Source organism: Sturnus vulgaris, chromosome 2 (genome assembly GCF_052056855.1).
Source record: "Sturnus vulgaris isolate bStuVul1 chromosome 2, bStuVul1.hap1, whole genome shotgun sequence".
Lineage (NCBI taxonomy): Eukaryota > Metazoa > Chordata > Aves > Passeriformes > Sturnidae > Sturnus > Sturnus vulgaris.
Genome location: NC_142244.1, coordinates 17554167 through 17575031, shown reverse-complemented (window position 1 = coordinate 17575031; position 20865 = coordinate 17554167). Strand labels below are relative to the sequence as shown.

Genomic DNA, 20865 nt, shown 5'->3' with positions numbered 1-20865 from the left:
TTAAACTAATGGGGTTTTGAGCAATTAAAATCGATTTCTGAAATACAGTGCAAAACTCCTTGTCATTAATCAAAGTTTGTTCTAAACCCTGCTGTTTATGTAGGCTGAAATATATATTTACTGAAGCATTTTCCCCAGTGCAATCAAAGCTATTCACACAACCCCTAGAAAATGGCTTTTGGGGGGTAAAGGGACTATTCCTCACATCAGCTGCAAAATAACACACCAGCTACTTCTGCAAAATACCACTTAGAACTCAGAACTTCACATCTTCGAAATATTTCAAAAATCAAAAGAAGAAATAGCAAGGAAAGCAGATCTGTTTTTCATGCACCATTGCTTTACAAACACAATAACTGCATTTTTCTTAAAATAGAGCATTTTGTATGAAAAAGATGAGGCATCTAGTAGCTAAATTATAATTTAATAACTAGCACTAGTTCCTTTTTTTACATCCAGACATGTCAAGGTTCTTCAAAACTATGATTTAATCCTCGCTTTCCCTTCCAAGCTCTTCAAAGTTAAAGATTAAATAATAATTTTGAACAGCTTGGAAGGGAAGGCGAGGATTAAATCATAATTTGGAAGGCAGGCACATTTTATGCCACCTAAACTGAGAGAGAAAATGAAAGAAAAGAAAAATACCCCAAATTTTAAGGGATTTTAAAGGGGAGAGAGTCTTAAACTCAGGGGTATGGAAACGCCTTTCACAATGACGTGAGTCACTGTCATTTCAATTTTCATTCAGAGCAAATTCTGTGCCTTTCAAGTGAAGAAGGGACGTTGAGATGCTTACAGTGCACCCCAATACCCTTTTTTGGCAAGCACAGCAGGCTGAGTAAAGCCACAAAGCCCCCAGAGCCCCCAGAGTTTGTACCATGGTCCGGGAGTTGCGGTGACCTTTATAAACCATCTTTATCAAGGGACGCCTGATATTGAGCGTTTCCAGCTCCTCCATCTCCTTCCTCTCCTTCCTCCTCCTGAAGAGCTCCTGGATGCGGGCGACGGCGGATCGTCTGTGAATTCCAGAGAGAGCAGCACTGAGATTCCCTCCCCACACACTGCAAGGGGCTCTCAAAAATCAGCATTAGGCACTCCAACACATTCTCCATGAGTTTGACACAGACATCAACATAATCCCAACTGTAAAATTACACACTTGAATTTTTTCCATCCTGGCTTACAACGAGAATAGCATGCAAGACAGTGGAATGTCAAGTGATGCCAGGTTTTATTCCCCCTCTCTAGAACTAACTTCAGCTGCTGGCAAAATTCACATGCTATTTTATTTTCATCCTCCACCCATACTGAGGTAGCAAAATTCTGAAGTGAAAAAGAAAAAATATCTATGCCAGAACAGAAGTTTCTAAATTTTAAAAAGCCATTAAGGATCTAATGTGTCTCTCAGTGTGATTTGTTTTTTCATGAGATTTTGTCCAATTTATTTCTCGTCTATGACAAGACTCAAGATTTAGACAGCTTTTAAAAAGTTCCTACTAAGGCAAAAGATGATTTGAGATCAATTACTGGAGCACCTATCTCATATGGCAGCAGTAAGGTTTACAGCTGGAGATTTCCTAAAATAACAGAGGGAGAAAAAAAGCCAAATTTTGTAATTTGTTTTGTGAATGCTTCATTCTGGGAACTTATTTTTTACTAATCTGTGAAAAGACCTTGATGTCAAATTTTTCCTGTTTAGCTCTTCATTTTGCAGATCCCCATAATTCCATCTATGAGCAGACAATCACATCTCAGTTCTTTTTCTTCTGTCATTCCTAGTCATTATTAGCTTTGAGGTCCTGAACACAGTCCAAGGGAAATGTCACTCTCAAGAAGAAACAGGTACAGATTTTAGCAGAATGCAAGGAGTGAAACTATTAAAGCAATTTATATGATCCTAAAAATTAAACTGATCCTCAATACACTGCTGCAGAAAGTAACCTGAATTTGTTTTTAAATGATGTTTTCCAGTGTTTTAGTCACTGATCCTGGAGGCTCCAGCATCAAGTCCTCTACTCCAGAAAAAAATCCCACCAGATCTATCTCAGCTAATTCTCTTAGCCAGTGATCTGCTCAGATTTTTGTCCAATTTTTCCCACAAGAGGAAGTTGCACCAAAAAGTTACGGTGAAATAAATGTTATGCTACAGCTAAGCAAAGAAGGAAAAGGAATGTAGTCGTTAATGCAAATTTATTTACTATCAAAACAAATAAACCAACGAACCACACACTGTTTTACTAAGACAGATCACCTAACACAGCTAAGCTTTCAAAATAAATTTTAACAGTGTTTTTTAGAGAAACCAGAAGAGTTTTGAAAGCACCAGCCAATAGATCCACTTAACAGTGTGCTCTTTATGATAATACACTCCTTAGATGTTTGCCTAGAAAACAGCACCAGAAAAAAATGGTGAGAGTTTTCTATCCTTTCAGTCCCTAGGCAATTTCCTGGTTCATCCTTTTTATACTACAGTAAATAAATACACTGTATTTTTTAGTTACTCCCTGTAATATGCAGAGCTTCAGCTTTAATCTTCAACAGATTTAAGCAGGTTCTTCACAACATCTTCATATAACAGAGGGGAAAAAAAAGAAGCCTACATTCTTTATCCACTGTGCTTTATTAAAGATCACTTGAGTTATTCTCCTCACCAGTTTGCTTCTACATAAAGGAAAAAGGGTGGCATGCACATGATAGGCTGCATCAAACACTTACAGAAACTTTAAACCATTATTTGTGCAGATTTGGGTTCTACTTGCTTTTGAAAAAAGATGGGGCTTGGGTGAGAAAGTAAAATCTATCGTTTACTGTGATTGCTTTTCATATTTTTATGCATTTATTCACATTAATTAATTAAAGATGTGCAGTGAAGAGTCTGGGAAGTTAAACAGCATTAGGACTGACAGAGCAGTAGACTTGTCCTGTTCAGCTGTTTCAGAAGGGCTACTTGCTGGACAGCAGTAACAAGTCTTGGGATTAGAAGATGGTATTAATTAATTGGTAAAGCAAAGTAGTTTTCTTGCACAATTTTTCATCCAAACATCTCTATGAAAATTAATCTCCTCCTCTCCATTCTCCTAGGCTGAAATATGCAGACATTACAAAAAAAACCTCAATACTACCACTCAGCAATCAGAATCATGCATTTTTAAATAACAGCAGAAGCACAGAAGCAACTTTTGGTTAAAACTGTCTTTTAACTGAATGGAGCTCTGAATTTAACCTCCTGATTTGGGGCCTTATTTCAAAAGGCAGGAGTGGATTTCTATTTAGTTATCTTGTGAAGTCAGTGATTACCTTCACCATGGAGAAGGCAGCCAAGCACACGGCTCTGTCATACTGTGACCTAGCCCTGCAGAAAGCAAGAACACGGCAGAGGCAAGTCTGCTCCAGAAAATATAAATATGAGCCCAATCCAGTGACATTTCAGGACAAAGAACATCACAGGAAAAAGCCTTCTCTCTGAGAGGTATTACTTGTTGATGACTACAGATTTTCTATCCATTTTTAAAAGTCATACACGCACAAGACTTTTAAAATGTGACATAACCGTTTTCATTTGTATTTGTGATGAGCAATTCCTGTCTTTGCCAACACAAACACAGAGAGCAGCCTCATCACTTGGAGCACCAATGGGTACAGAAGTGTGCTGTGCAATTTGGACTGTTCTGAGGTTCAGCTTGAGCTGAGCCTGGCTGAGAGCTTCTGCTTCCCTTCCAAATTGCTCTTCCAAGCACAAAATGTCAGACAATGAAATTTATGCACATTGTGTCAGCACTCCTCAGGCAACCCCATCAATGGGTACAGTTTTAGGAAATATTCACAGAGCACTGCTTCTCTCCTTATGATCAGCCAGGTTTGAAATCCTCAAAGTTAATTGTTGTAATTAATTATCAAAAGTCCACTTAATTTAAGCCCGAGGTGAATAGACTAGGGATTCAGAAGTGAAGCCATATTTTTTTAGTTAAAACATAGGTTCAAGATAAGCAAACAAAAAAAATCAAACCCACAAAAATCTCGTGATGCAAACTGATCCACAGCTATACATTATAAATGGAGAGAATGGAGAGTATGTATACACATAAGTCTTACAATATATAAGTTGTCACATAGGGCATTTTCTGTATATTTAGAAGTTCTGAAGCATAATAAGGATTTTTTTTTTTAAATAAGAATCTCTACAGTTTGCACAATTAAATAACTGGTTTATTTGTTAAACAATAATGCAATGGCTGCCATAAAACTCATCTGGTACCTGAGATAAGCCTACTTCTTCCAAACACCATCATCCCAGACTGATAATGCTCAGTCTCCTGAGCTCAGCTGGGTGCAGAGCTCCTGTCTCCCTGCTCCATCCCTCTTGTCTCAGCTCTGCAATGAGTATTGAGCTCAGTATTGATTCCTTCAGTGCCGAGGATTTTTGTCACTTCTCAAAGTTTCCAAATGTACTCACACACAGACAAACATGGTCTCTTTTTCATAGTAGACAGCTTTGGGCTGGAAGGGACTTTAAAGATCATCCCCCAAGCCCCTGCTATGGGCAGAGACATCTTCCACTGGAACAGTGCTGAGGACCACAAACCCTCTATTTTTGATGTTCACATCTTTTATGCACTCTTGTTGCCATTTTCTCCTTTGAACTATTTTTCCTATCCAACACAGTTGCAGAGAAAATAAGTCTTATAACCATTAACTTAGGTCTTCTTTCTCCAGTGCCTTTTGGTCATTTAGACAATGCTCTCAGGCACATGGTGGGATTCCTGGGGGTGTCCAATTGAGTTGGATTTAGTTGTGGTCCCTTCCAACTCAGGGCATTCTATGATTCTGATATTATTTGTGTGTGTACCTCAACTGTGGCAGCAAACCTTGATCCAGGACTGTCATTTCTTCATTGATCCTGTGAAGGAATCCACCTGCCAGCTACCACTGTCTTACTCCAGAATTCCAAGGCTTGTTTTAACCACTATATTAAAATAGATTCCTTGACTAAATGCTAGCATTTGATTGTATTTCTGATATTATTTCTTTAGGAGCCTCTGAACCTGTGGAAGACATTTACTGCTGCTGTCAAATTTCAAGTGTTAAGACAGCTCAACAGCAAAGACAAAACCATCCTGTTAACAGCACACTGACACTACCCCTAAAGCCCAAGTTATTTCACTGGTGATCATAGAAAACCAAATGTTTACTGTAATGCCCTCCTAGGTAATTTCCTAGCTTTCAAACACAATCAATGTTTAAACTATTCTCAGTTACAAAGCATTTTTAAGTTTTCACCTGATATGCTGCTGAAGGATGATGAAAAGCAGAGAAAAAAAGACCGATAACAATTCTATGCTGAATGCATCATTTATTTTATATTGAATTTATAGAAACATGAAACTAATATTCCCCTGGGCTGTGCTGAAGAGCTAAAGAACTCCTTGGTAAGCATGCTGAATATAGAAAGAATGCCTTTTGTAAAATTTTTAGTACAAACAGTACAGATTCCTGAACCTCTAAAAAGGTGATGAGTTAAATTCAGGTATTCCATTTGCGGCTAAGATGAAAATATAAGACAAAGAAATACAGATCTGCATTATTTTCCTGGAGACATTTAAAATATAGGACTCAGGTTAAGTCTTCTAAGTAACCTCATCCTGCACCTTTGCCTTTTCAGCCACAGGAACCCAAAATGTTCATTTTCATCATTACAATGACTTTGGACCATTTCCCCTCTAGATGGCCTCTGGCTGTAATCACAGCAGAAAGTTTCTCCTTCTTAGGGCATGTGGCCAAACACAATTACCCAAATTGCCTTGTATGTTCTTACAACTGCTTCCCTCAAGTATTTCAATTAAGATATGAGATCAAGTGATTTTTTTCATTTAACTTCATTAAAAACAATATTGTATAAAATTTAGGATCTATCTTGCTAAATATGGATTACCCAATATAGCTCTAATAATTATGCTTAGTTCCATAACCTTGTTCAGGCAAAAAATATAAATGGTTTTTGATCCATGTAGTCTTATATTTTTGTCCAGAACTGGATGTTCTCTAGTACCAGACAAAGCAAGTCAGCAGTAGCCCATGCAAATATAACTCGTACCTCAGCAGCTCAATTAAAAAAATAAAAGGTATTTCTTTTCACAAACTACACACTTTTCAAATTCCATTAATTTCTATGGCACACGATAAAAATGTTAATAGGTTGTAAAATGTATACACTGCCATTTCTTTTCAATTTCCATGCAACACATGCAGCTAAATATAACTCAAGCAATATGCTCTGTAATTCATAGCATTTGAAGTACAGCAATTCTTAAAAAGCCAGTTAGATATGAAAAACAAGAACCTGATAAATCCAATATACGGCAATAAAAAGGAGGAGGGGAGGAATAAAATAATTAATTACCTCATTATTCTATCACCTATCGCTGTTCCTCTGATATTATATCTAGTAAAGGGAATAACAACTGAAGTCATTCACAAATGCTGGGTACCATGTTTTTCAAAGGTTAGCATCTCTTACAAAATGTGCTCTATGAATTCTAACTGAGAAGGCTCCTTCCCAGAGTATGAGTCAGTACATGAGACTACTTGGATTTCAGCAAAAATAGTATTCAGATTATATAACAGTACACAAAGTTAAGTTATAAAATGCAGCAATTCTTCATAGATCACAGCAGCTCTATCATCATTTCCCTTTTACATCATATTTCTTTCGATTTTAACCTACTAGTTATAGCTTTTTCCAGGCTTAGTCTCCACCCCCAGATCAACTTCAAAGTCCAAACAAAATTAATTCAGTCATTTAAGTAGGAAATCAGCCCTCAGAGAACTGTTTTGACTAATTTGTGAAAATTAAGATCAATCAATTAAAAACTGTGCTCTCTGTGTATGAAGAACATTTTGCATAGATGTTTTTTCCCCCCTCCCACAGATTACAAGGTACAACCCTCTGTTTGAATTAAACTTGCTGGACCCAAAAAGTTTTTAAGAAGAAATGCCCTTGCATATGTCCAGAGTGAAAGAACTGCATGTGTTGTTTTATTTGTCAGAGAAGGCATCTTTTCCTAGGGATTCCCTAAAATTCACAGGAAGTTTTATTCTCTGGTGAGTATCTAGCTAAACTGCTCTGCTGTTCAGAAGAGGTTTTAATTTTTTCTTTAATTTTAAAATATTCTATGCACTTCCTTATCCATTTTATTAAAAAGAACATGCATTGACAGGCCCAACAACAAGAAAAAATGAAATAACTGCTTAGCTTCTTTTAGTCACTTGTGAAGACCATTCCTATAGTGATGCTCAGTGGCTACAGAAATGCTGATGAAAAAGGTCAGATATCACATTCTCAATTATTTATTTTAAATAAATGTCCTTCAGTGTCAAAAGCCTTCCTAGCTAACTCCTACCAAATGCAGCTGACTTAACCAATCAACCAAAGTATCATGCTATTTCTCCACATTTTGCTGTCACTATTTAAAGTCCTTTTCAAAATATTAAAGCAGGTGCAAACTTTGCCCAGTCCTTCCTGATAGCTCAGTTTCAGGTTAGTTGGTGAGAAACCACCTATCCTCATTATGTTTTGAGATTTGCAAGCATCCACAATATGAGATTATGTCCCTTGTATCTATTCTTAGATTATTTGAGAAAAAGATCAATCTCTCAGCTTGAAAACATTACAACTTGGATTTGCACCCAAAGAATATTCAAATAATGATTATATTTTAAAAGTGATTAATTTGAAAAATAAAAAATATTTATTCACATATCTGAAATCTACATCCATCTTACTAAAAATAAGAGATGCAGCAGGATGTTCACTATTTAGAGCTCTGTTTAACAAAGCTATCAGAAGAGTATTTCTGCCACTTTTTTTTCCTTAAGAGGAAGCTGTAGATCGTGATTTCAGAGTACAGAATCAGAAATCTACCCTTCTTTTTCAGTGGAGAAAGCTGTACTTCAGAGTGGGAAAATGACTCTGAGACAGTTTCCTTTATCTGAATTTCTCCACCTGCAGAGTTTCTGCTCAGTGTAAACAAGAGCTATTTGGTTTATAAGAAAACACAGCCTAAAGAAAAAGAAATTGATTGCAAACAAAGCCAGTAGTGTGACATATTGGAAATGGCTTATTAGGCAAATAGTTTTTAGCATTCTGTTTCAGAAGGCTACAACAGCCTTTTAAAAAAATTTTTGTCCTATAGAAAAATGAAACTTTTTTCCTTCATGACATAAAATATGTTCACAAAAGGCAGATTATTGCAGGCTAGTCTTTATTCTTCAGAAAAAAAAAAATCCACAACAAAACCAAACCAAACCCACAAAAAAAAAAAAAAAAAAAAAAAAAAAAAAAGACCAAAGCAGCTTCCTTTAAGTATTCTACAGAGAAAAAAAATCTATTACTCAGATATTAATGCCATTAATTATCAGATGACACAATGGAAAGTCAAGTATTAGATAAACTTGAAAAAATGAGATTTAGTAAAGGAATTGTTAGGTAACACAACTTACTGAGTGAAGAAAAAGAAAAGAAGCCTACAGAAAGCATCCTGGTGGAATGGAATCCCAGACTTTCAGGCAATTTTGTGCCATATATTGCTAATGGCCCTTGAGCAGGGCATAGGATGGGAATCATGCAGCACATTGAGGGTGGGGAACTTATTAATAGAGAGGAGACTGTAGGGTCTTGAGAAAATCAGCAGTATAAAATTGAGTTATACTTCTCTGAGCTTCCTTCTGGTGAAAGGGAGCACTCATTAATTAGGAATGACAAAGCAAGAGGGAGTGCAGGGTGCTGGGCTTGTGTCTGGCCATGAGACCCCACTGGAACAGCCCCATGCAAGAGAGCAGGAGGGCACAGCTCCAGCTCACTGTGCTCAGAGAATCCTCTCTAGACCAAGAGTAACAACCACAGAATTATTCCAGAAAAACCCAAACAGTGCAGGGGGCTGGGCTACCACATTCAGGCAAGAAGTGAAACATGAAGAGGAGACAGAAACCAGCAGGATGGCAGGAAACCCATCAATTTTTGCTGCTAAGAGTGAGAAAAACTTGGCAGTCAGTCTAAGGAGACAAAACTTGAAAATGGACAGGATGAACATCATTCAATGATGAGCACAGAGTGTGAAATATTATTTCAGTCAAAACAGAATGTTAGCACAGAACAAAATTACCAATTTTAGTAATTACCAATTTTTGTATACCCAAGGTAGTAGCAATGCTTTGAGTTAGCTTCCTACTCATTAAAGGACATGGAGGATTTTATATAAATTTGATCAGTTTGTGAAAGGGATTTTAGGCTATAACTGCCATAGTACTAGTAGAGAGGACTTCCAGTTCCTTTCACTCTAATATGAGATATAAATACTAAGAGGGCTTAGAGCTGTAGCCTTTAAGACCATCAGTGTCTGCTTTCTTTCTGGAAATCCAAATTCCTTTGAGCACACGCAGGATGTCTTATTTTTCCTTAGTATCTCAGAGTGCATTTGGAAACTCCTGAAACTTGAAGAACAGGAGGGAATGTAATGCTCAGAAGTTGAACTGGAAAGCTTCACTGCTTGCACACACACAAAAGCAGAACAAAATGATCTGGTCAGGCATTAAACCTGAGCAATGAAAGCCTGCAGGAAATCCTAAACCAGCACTAACTACAAAGCAACTTTTTTCAGATTTTATTTTGGGGAAGAGTAAGGGAGCAGGGAACCTGCATAAAGGATTTTAATTATATCATTTAGCTAAGTGATCTTTCCTAGGTGATAAATTCAAACTGTTACAGGAAGAAATCTCACTGCACAGAGAGGAAAGAAAGCATGTCAGATAAATTGTAACTTCATTTAGGATGTGGGAAATGGTAACAGCTGTGTGATACCTGGAAGTGTCATTCTTATCACATTGCTACAGAAACTATTACATCGTGGAGACAACATGATGCATGAAGAGAAGCTATGAATCCTGCTTGAAAATGGAGATGGGATTAAAATTGCAGGGCTTTTCACAGCTTGCTCTTCAATCACTGGATCATAATGAACATTGGCTCTGCAGGGGAAAATATTTCTGCCATTCCATATATGCCTACAAATTCTTAGTACTGCATGGAAAGTTAATGGATTAAGACAGAATCTGTGTATATTGGCTTCCTCATAAAAACTGTCATCTAGCGAGCAGAATTACTTGTGCTTTATAATAAACAACCACTGACTGCTCTTTTTGTCACTGCTGACAATGTGGTGGCTTACGATTTCTATTTGAACTGCAAATTATTCAAAACCTTCTCTAGAAACAACTATTAAATTCTTCATGATTTCCTAATGAATACATATTGTAAATTCCTGTGAAGAATTTCCATTGCTAGCATAAGAAATTAATAGCAGTGTCTTTTAACAGTAGTAATGCAAAGATATCTGAAATGAGGTTAAATTATATCTAAAGCTAGCAAAAAAGGTATTGTCTGAAGTGTAACAACAGAAATGTTGCTTAAATAATTTTATAGTTATGAAATTAGTGAACAAAGGTATTAAACCAACAATAGCAAATTGAGGGTTCAGTTTACTGAATGATCAAACAAATATGTGCAGCTCTTCATATAAAAAAAGCACGAAGTTTACTAAATGCATCTTTTAGCAATGGTAACAGCTAGCAGTCTACCTATTTTTTTACTGACATACATAGCAATATTTAATAAGCAACAAAAGGAAAAGGATTACAGTTTCTCTTTCAGAGAAAAAGAAGAATGAGAAATTGAACACATCAGTTTTAATATATGTACTACAAACACCCCATTGCTGCACAACAGCAATTAAAAGCTCTTGCTTTACCAATATAAGAACACCTAAGGTACAGCTGAAATAAAATGTAGGTCCCTGTACCCAAATTCATGCTTTCTACACTTATGACTAGAGGGAGAATAATAAAAAATAAACTGCAAATATTTAGCACCGAGGTATTGAGCAGGCAAGAGATCAGCATAAACAGGTATTAGATCTGCAAGAGCCTTCCTGGCTTGCAGGGAAAATGCAGCTGTACATGTGTCACACACACACAAATTAGACTCAGCCATCGAGCTCTCGGCCAGTTGGCAAAGAACAACTCACTCTAAGCATATGAGGCCTGAGTTTCTTGATCTTTCATTCAAAGAAATAAACAGGAAAAAAAAAAAAAAAAAAAAAGGCCTTTTGGCAAGCAGAGCCGGGTGCTCCCCTCACCTGTGTCCGGGGCCTCCTCGGTACCTGGCCCCCGGGATGAGGACGGGGTCGTCGTCGCTGTCGTCGGTTTCCTGCAGAGCCGAGGTCCGGGCCGAGGCCTCGTCCGGAGGCGCCATCCCCGAGGATTGGGGCTGGGATGGAGGCTCCTGGCTGGCCAGCAGCCCCCCGGCACTGGGGTCACCGCAGGGCTCTTGGTCTGCGCCCTTCTCACAGCAGGCTCCTTCCTCTGCGTGCCCAGACACAGCATCAGCACTGGGGACATCTGCTTCTGCTTCAGTTCCTGAGTGCTCAGGAGCAGGTTTATCTGATACTGCTAAAAAAGCAAATATTGGGGAAAACAAGTCACGTCATTAATGATTATAGTCTATTTTAGAAATGGTCAGCGAGGTTAAGCTATAGGTTATTAGTTATAGGAAGAAATAGAGAATGAGTACAGATACATACCTGCTTCTCTTGTCTCTACAGCTTCATCTGTATTTTTCAGCTGTTCAGCACTTGCATCTTCCTTGAGAGATTCATCAGGAATCCCTAAATTAAGCAATTTAATACTAAATCATATGATTTCATTTAGATGCACATCTATAATGTAAGCAAGTCTAAATGACACCAGCACTCCTAGAAGAAACCAATCCAAGCAATCCACTCCAAAGTCATTGTCTCTACTGAAATCTCAGGTATCAGTCACATAAAAATCAGTATATATAAACCTATCTAGTTGACCAGGTCAACACACTAACAAAGAAAAATGTAGTCATTTCTTGTTCCTTCATGTATTTACAGCCTATGCTATGAGAACTTGAGCAGCAAAAATAGCATTTGTACTCTTAATACAGACATTATTATTTCTGAAGACAAATTAAGTTATCAGTCTATTAAAAGGTGGGGGGTTTTTTATTTTATTTTTTTTTAGTATTTCTCTGGAACCAGTCATTTGACTTCACTGCCCTTTTGGCAATGAACTGAGCAAAACAAACACATTTATTAAAACACAGTGAAAGCCTGAAAGAAATGTAACAAAATTCCAAGCACTCATTTATGACTGCAAAGTGCAGTTGTTCTATTTTTCTGTACAAATTGGGTCACAATACGCCCCTAAGAAGAACAATGTTTTTAGAACTAAAGACAAGATAAATAAATTCTTATATTTATTTGCAGCTATCTCAGGTTGGTGTTTTCTTTCCTAAAAAAAATCATGCTTGTGTTGTGTTGTGTTTTGCCTTCATGTGCATGTGTGAGATTCCTAGTGTGTGCAATGGGAGTCAGGGATATAGGAGGGCAGAATTTTTGCCTTGGCATTAGAAATTCCAATATATCTTACTTGTTTCTTCCTCATCAGGCCCTGACTCATCCAAAGCTTTTGTTTTAACAGAGTCCTCTTGGCCTTCAGTTTTGCAGTGACTTCCACTCCCTCTTGAGCTTGAATTTGTGATGCTCCTGGCAACGTAACATGGAAAAAGAAAATCATTTAGGATCATGTAAACACATAAGACCACTGCAAAAGCACAGCCTGACCAACATCATCTATCTCACTGCAGTCCAGTGAGAGCTCCTGGCAGCAGCTACAACCAATTACAGCAATTTCAAAATTCTCTTTTATTGTGTCTGCACTCAACCCACACAATTCCTCTGCATCACAGAACCCTGTTCTCTCCTTCCTATCTTCTTTTTTTACATTTAAAGAATGTCATCATTGCTTTTCCAAATATTGTAAGAACTCCAAGGGATTTGCTTTATTTCACTATTTGCACACTTTTTAGATGTATAAATAATCAGAGATCTTCTTAGAAGAATGACAAGCTAGTAACTGAGCACTAATAAATAATGTTATCCCATTCAATTAAAAAATTTAATTCAGATAAAAGTCTCCAGGTCCTTCTCCACTAATTTTCATTCCTGTACCTTTTGAGGTATGGACTTTCAGTTCTCAAAGTTTTGTTATTTCTCAAGATTCACTATGAGCTGGTATTTGACATGTACTTCCCATTCATGTTTAGGTAAATATTGTAAGACACCAATTTCTCTTTACAATATGGAAAATGCTGTCCTGAATGTCATTGAAATTCATGTTTTTAGACTCTCTAGCAAAGACTTTCAGGAAATGCAGTCTTGTTGGTGAGCTCTCTTGTGTGAGGTGGCCAAAAACTCAGGCAAATCATTGGACAAAAGCAGAAAAAAAAGGCAATTGAATAAGAGAATCATAAGCATGATTCTCAAGAATTTAGACTGTCTCTTTATAAATATCTTCTGACCTGTGTTTGTTATTAGCAAATATTCAATATGCTACATTGCTAGAAGCAGCACAGATCAGGCTTAGTCGAGATTCTTGAGAATCCATTCCAGACTTCAGGAATTTTGTGTCTTATGTGAAATCAGAGCTTTTACTCCTCTTGATGAACAATATTCTGGATTTGGAGGCTGTAGGAAAATTTTTGTCAGCCCTTTCAGTATTTCTTCTAAATCCAGAATTTTCAGCATTGTTTCTGAAGAGCCAGACAAGAAGGGTGCTGCTAAACACCAAGTGGAGGATTTTTGCTATTTCATGTCTCGTTTTATAAACTTAATCACAGCCTAAACAGTAAAATACTTTTTTGACTCTTAGGAATCCACTTTGTAGCTCAATGCTCCATTTATATGTCTTCCTCTATTTCATTTTCACAACTTCCAATTCTCAGATTAGGAGGCTGTCATTTGTTCTCAACTGCATCATTTTGTCAGATGGAATTGCAGAACTGCATCTTGCTCCTGTTGCTCCATTCTTCAGCACAATGTTTTTAGTCAGCCTCTGAACTGACAATGACTTGCAACTTTGTCCTACCAGAAAATGCTTCTTCCCCTCACTGCCCACATCACACTATCCACCACCAAACTTCATAGAATTTGCTGACTAACTGCAGAATTAGGTGAAAGCATCATAACAAAACTAATTTTTTCAAAGTTTGCTGGATCTTAGAGGCAAAATCATTGTTTTAAGTATACAAACTGTGGGCAAGGTGTATGCTTTGTGTCTAAAGCCATAGCACTTAAGAGTGGCTAAATGTGACTGAGTTTTGTGGCTTTTTTCTCCCTCAATAAGAATGATCAAGCATTTCTCCTTACTGCCTCCTACAATAATTTTGAAAACATAAGCAGAGGAATAGAAATAAGGTGAGATAAAATAAGGATGATGGTTGTTCTGGGAGATCTCAAGATGCTCTACTGATAGCCTTGGACACAAAGCCAAGTACAGGCAGTGTGTGTTCCTTATTTGAAAAGGATGTCACCACTGCAACACTTAAGCAGTCCACAAAGTTACTATCTCAGCCTTATGCATTCATCAACACTCCTTAGACACAGAAATATTAATTTCAGTGTTTACAACTCAGGAACTGAGTCACAGAGACTCATTTGATGAATACCATATGAGAAGTTTGGTAGTGCCTGGACTACCATTCCATCCCTGTACTACCCTGCTTTATAACACCTTGATATTATGCCAGGGTTTGATGAAAATAGCATGTTTCAAATTATGTTTGCATTGTAGAGATTCACAGTAAATACACAAAAAAGAAGTCTCTTGTACAAATTTCACATTAAAGCATGTCTATCTTATGTTCTGAATGCATTAACAACTACAGCCATTTCAAATTGTGTAGATAAACCTAAAAATAGACACAAGCCACAAGGAAAATAATTTATAGCTATGCTAGACAAGTGTTATTGATATGTGCTGATCATGAACTAGTCAAAACCAAAATTAACTTGTTCTTACCACTCATCTGTGAAGTCCAATTTTATTGTGCTTGTAGTAGTTCCTTCTGTACTGTAGTGCAAACTTAAAACTGGTTCACCTGTTCCTGTCCGTGGCTTATCACTCTCTGTAAATATGGGGTTGATAAAGTTTGAACAGGCATTAGAAATGTATATCAAGTTGCTATAATTCTGAAGATTAAATTAATTATCAAATGTGGTAGTAACATATATAATGTCTGTTTAAGATCTCTTACAGCCAAAGCAAAAAGTTAAAAAGTTCCAGAGTAAACACACCAAATTTGCAATGCTTGAAAAATGGTCTAAAATTATATCTAATTATAAGAGCAAACAAAGGAGATGCTGTCCTTCAACATGCAAGTAAATTGAATTTCAGATAGATAGGTGTACACACAATATAATCATTAATAAGCAGATCCATTTTACAGCAAATATATTAATAGGATTATTTTTTAAAGTGGCGTTCAGTCTTTTTCCTCAGTAAATACATATGAAATAAAGATTATGAGATCCAGACATAATCAGCCTAGAAAAATCACCATCCTCTACTTTGTTGCCTACTTAGAACCCAGAAAACTACCAGAACCCTTAGGCCTGCTGTAAATTGTCAGCCAGTTGTCATAAAAATACTCTAAACTCATGTTTCTAGAGTTTTATGCTTAAAACCCTATTTTATATTATAATAACTGCAAGCAGAAGGGAGCACCTGCAAAATGAGCTCATTCACGATGTCCAAAAGCAACAGAAGTGAATGGAACTGAAAACCATGGCATACTGGTCACTCCTCTGCTGCAGAGATGGTTCTAAGGATGCTAATGGGCTGCTTCAGAACAGAACTGCTCAATGACATCCATCCATCCATCCATCCATCCATCCATCCATCCATCCATCCATCCATCCATCCATCCATCCCCTTTGAGTAAAGTTCACCATCTATCCACAAATGACAAGTTTGCCATCAGTCCTGAAGTTGGGCAATACCAAAAAGTTCATGGAAGGCAGCATATGATTTGAGCCTCACTACAGAGGTACCATTCTCTCAGAACTCAGGGAAGGTTTATTCAGTGTATTCAAATGCATTCAAATGGCCACTAAAAGCCTCTGCAGGATTGCTTTTCATGACTACTGAGCCTTTTATCTCAGGATTATTTGGACAAAACCTTCCGTCCTTTCTTTAGTTGATAGAATGCAGAAATTGGACTACAAATATCCTTGCAGTGTTGGCAGAACACTGACAAGTGTAATAAAGGAAAAGCTGCAGATCATCTTTGTGGAAGTCAGTTAAAACCTAACATTCCATTCAAACACAAGCCTACAAATTTCCCCACTAAAAAGGCTGTTATCATAACAGTAATGGCTACAATACTGGCACAGGGTACTTAATTTTAAAGATACAATTAAATTATAGTAACTATGAGATAGCACTTGAGAATTTAACCTAACAATCAGTGCTCATATTTTTAAACTGCTGACAGGCAGAAGCCCACTCACAGGATGAGAGCAGTTATCAGCTGTGCCAAAGAACTTTAAATATGCACTTCTACATGTTCTGAAATTTAAAAACCCAAAACATACCACAAAACCCCTGAAAGAACAAATTGGAATATTTTTATGTGAAATTACAACCATGACCCTAACAATGTACAAGGTATGGGCCCCGCTCTATGGAATGAAAAGCTTATAGCCTCTTTAATTATTTAAAAGTTCCAGTTACACTCTTGTTAGAGTGGAGCAAGGATTAAAAGAAAGTTTATTTAAGGAACTGGAATCTAAGAAAGAATGTAAGGAAATATTTTATAGTGCTATATAGGCAGTTTGAACAAAAGTGACATTCTTTCTTAACTGAATGGGTGCTTCCCCTATTTTTTGATTATCTGTGATTTATGAAATCTCTTTTATAAAAATCTGTTCAGACTTCAAGCATCCCTTCCTCAGCAAGTAGAAATACTGATTGATCCCACATACTGCACAAGTCACCAGGAACTGACACTGAAAGTCAAAACCAAGAGTTGAAGAATTCTTCAGCTTCCTTGTAACAGTTACAGACAAGACAGAGCTTTGATTTGGGAACCCAACTAAAAACAGACAATTTCCTGCTGTGAATAATCCAAGACAATCCCCATACAAATGACTGCACTCATGGACTTCCTACTGCTGTGCTAGGCTGGCTTCAGCACAAAACCACTTAATGCTGCCAAAGTAACCAACCATTGCTATCTACAACGAGCCTAACTGAATACCAGGCTTGTCTTAAAATCTCAGGATCTGAAAATTTATCCAAGATGCATAAGGACTGGCTACACTTACTCTGGAAGCAATGCTCATATTTGTCCACACCTAAAGAGTTGCAAGAACTGCTTCAGACTTCACTAAAGAGGGCACTGACTGAGAAATTATTTTTACAAGTTTCTGGAAACAGATAGCTGTTAAGCTATACTGGATAATAGCATTTTCCTAAATCTACAATAACACGAACTACAATTTGGATGGGGTCAGTTTCTTCTTTCAAGTAGCTTTAGGGCATAACATAGACACTATAAGAACAAGAAGCATTTTAAAAGACAGATGAGAGAAGAATCTGCTAATAAACTGCAGAGAATTAGTTGTGTGGTTCAATATTTGATATTGAATTTACACTGCTGATGAAAGCTGACTGGGAGCCTCTGTGAAGAAAATGAATAAGCTTTGCCTCCTACATAACTGAACATTCTTTTAGAGAAGCCACATAAAGCCTACAAATTTTCAGCTCTGTTTTCAAGGAGAAATGTGATGCTTAAAGACTGCCCAGATTAGAACAAAGCTCTCTTCTCTTCCTCTACTAAGTTCATCCCATCAGGACAGATCTACTTCACATTGATAATGAAAGGAAGGAGAAGAAAATGGCCCAATTCTGTGATTTAGGTTAATCAGTACATTAATCTGGTTGCCAACTCTATCAGGGTAATTAATCACTGCTACAAGAGAAAACTGTAGCTTTGACCACCTTACTAAACTCTATTCTAAATTCCTCAAAAATACCTTGAACTTCACTTAATTTTATAGCCAAACACAAGCTATTTTGAAGTTACTATCAACAACTTACAGTTATTTCATAAACAACCCTTTCTAAAGCACACTCCCATTAAATGGTCCATTCTTAAGGTGCCTACAGGAAGAAGGCACTTTTAAACTACCCCTCTTAAAAGTGAAGACAAAATTTCACTCATAACCTTATGTGAAAAACAGATCCACAAACCAAACTCAACTGACAGCAACAACCTTCAGACCCACTTTTTCCCTTAGAAAATGAACTTGTGCAAGTGTAACTTCATAGACTGGGGCTCTCAATTATAAAGGAGTAAGAACATAAGGACAAGTTTACAGATTGCAGTTCCTAATTAAACTAACACTGTAAGGAACTTCAAGCCAGTTTGCCACATCTCAAATGCTGAGCTATTCATCTCAAATGCTGCCCTGTTCACTCATCTATTGGCAACCTCATGAGAGGAGGATAGATAACTTCTCATTAAAAAAAAGTAAAAAAATTCCTATTCAGCACTATCTTCTGTGTGAATATTTAAGAGAGATAATTCTGGAAGGGACAAAAATCAATCCAAAGAGGAAATAAAAAGTTATGTATTTCAGAAAAACAGGAATTCTGTGAGAAGGCTTAACACGTGAAATTTAATCAGGCCTTAGGTTCCCTCTTTACTTATTCCAACTCAGGCAGTACCTTAAAACCCTAACACTGCAATAGATCTAAAGGCCAACCCTCCACTATTACAATCATAGTCCAAAACATTTTTGAAAAGTCAAGTGGAGATGACTGTGATCCATTTGAAATCATTTTGTACACACAAATATGTGAAGGAATGACTTTTGAGTTCTGCTGGCAGAATGCTGGCATTATAAATGTATGTGATTGCAATAAGAATCAAAAAATCTTTTAACCCAAAATCAGCCTTAAAACATGAATGCCAATAAGAAAGACTGGTCTAACAGAAGACAGTTGATTCAGTACTAAATTAGAGAAGGCAGGAATATGAAGGAAAGGTAGTTCTGTATTAAAAGAACTGTTATGACTTCCTTTATTAACTACTTATACTATTTTGAGACTTCAAATAGAAGTGAAACTAATGCAGTTAAACTTCAGAAATTCAACTGGATCTCAGCAAATTACTCTTTCCGGTTATCATTTGAACAAAAGATTTCCTCATAAATTTGCTCCTTTTTCAAGCTTCTATTTTACAAATTAAAAGTAACATTGTATGCTAACAAAGCAGAAAAACATTGCCTTACAACTGGAGAATTGGTGTACTGAAAAGTAAATGTATTTTGTTGGTTTTTTTTCTTTTTTCTTGCATATTAAAAAACTGAAGCTTCTATAAGAGGGAATCTCTTAGTTCAGGTAAATTAATGCAGAAAAAAACCCGTTTTCCCAAATTTTTACATTTGTAAGAATCTTAAGAAACTTACAGACTTTCTGTTTTAGTTCTAGATTATTCTACTCTGATCAAATAATGCTTTCCTGAGTATAGAACAGAGAGCATCAATTGGCCACTTGTTATAACCAAGTTTTCCAGCTAAACCTGATCGTTGGAATGATGCAGACTACTCAACCAAAAATAATTATCAAATTTACACATTGAGGTTTAAGGCTATTTCATCACAAAATGACTTTATTTGGTCAAGGTGCAGCTTGACTTTTTTCCCCCCAACATTCTGGCCTCCTAAAGCAACCCATAATCTCAACAGTTGCCAAACAATTTTCCAGAAGTGGGATTTCAAAATGGCTTTCTAGTTCAGAATGTGAAAGAAGACAAAGCTGTTTTGTGGGATTTCAGCTATTTAATCTCTACAGACACTTTGATATGGAAGCATAATGCAGAGTGTAATGCAATCTATTTTTAAATTAGCATCTATCACTCCTTAATTATTCAGCCATAAATATTCCCTACAGATGACATTGATGGAACAGGGTCACCTCTGGCCCACTTCAGTGCTCACAGTTTGGAGACTGATGTACAATGGGCACAGAGAAAGCTCCCAAGCTTTCTGTCCACCCTCATAGGGATCCTATAAGAAACACCAGTACTTGTTCAGCAGGAGAGGTGAAGGACAAGGGGATACAGAGGGAAGATGCACCTCAGTGCAATGGGTGCTCTGGAGTTATTCCAACTGTGCAGAAATAACAAAGCTGCACATCACTCATGGATTAGAGAAACTAATGTGGCATTATGAGATTAAAGGTTATTGCAATCTTGATATTTGCCCTTTGATCCAAGAACCATCCAGAAAAAACCCCAACTTGCTTAAATAATTAATATTACTTTGCATTTTACAAAAATATTCCAACTGTCTGGAGAATACATGAGACATTTACTGTACCTACACTGAACTGTAGTAATTGCATGAAGAATCAAGCTTAGGATGGCTTTCAAAAACAATTAACCTCACTCTGTTAATCATATTGATCATTAAATAATGAGTTTCCAGCAGATCTGCTTACAGAATTCTACTTTATGTGGATGAACAGCATTTTTAGACTGTTTCTCATCATGAAAAGCAACTTTAAAAAGAAGCATTGCAATCAGCTATGGCTGGGTATAGTGCATTTCCTGTCACACGCACCCTGTGGCTCATCAAGTGACATGGATCCAAGCTGTTTGTTAACCACTGAAGAAGGAGAATCTGAAACAAAAACGAGATTTCAACTTAAAACATAAGCAGCAGAGAACTGCACAGCAATGTCACGATCATATGTTAGTTTAAAATAAAAAAAGCAGCAACATAAGGAAGCTTTGGGTTTGTTTAATGAGCAGCCAGCCATATTGCATTTTTTAGGCATGACAGAAGCAAAGCCACTTGTTTCAAACCATTATTTATTCACTGAACAGCCTGAAGCTTGCTGACATGTTGATAATGGAAATGCCTGTCCATTACCAAATATTTT

The 20865-nt window shown here is 37.0% G+C and overlaps 1 protein-coding gene across 8 annotated transcripts in view; it reads right to left on the bottom strand.

Annotated features, from left to right (window-relative positions):
- Positions 1-20865, bottom strand: part of DCAF6 (DDB1 and CUL4 associated factor 6) — a 76394-nt gene that overhangs the window by 8315 nt on the left and 47214 nt on the right. For 2 of the 8 annotated variants that reach the window (XM_088158340.1, XM_088158349.1), the window contains 7 exons: positions 20544-20603; positions 14935-15040; positions 12505-12620; positions 11631-11714; positions 11187-11499; positions 6398-6439; positions 878-1016 (listed from right to left, as the gene is read on the bottom strand). In XM_088158340.1, the coding sequence (XP_088014466.1) occupies positions 878-1016; positions 6398-6439; positions 11187-11499; positions 11631-11714; positions 12505-12620; positions 14935-15040; positions 20544-20603 (860 nt within the window). The remainder of the gene's footprint in view (positions 1-877; positions 1017-6397; positions 6440-11186; positions 11500-11630; positions 11715-12504; positions 12621-14934; positions 15041-20543; positions 20604-20865) is intronic. The other 6 variants (XM_088158312.1, XM_014882796.2, XM_014882797.2 and 3 more) reach the window with 6 other exon arrangements.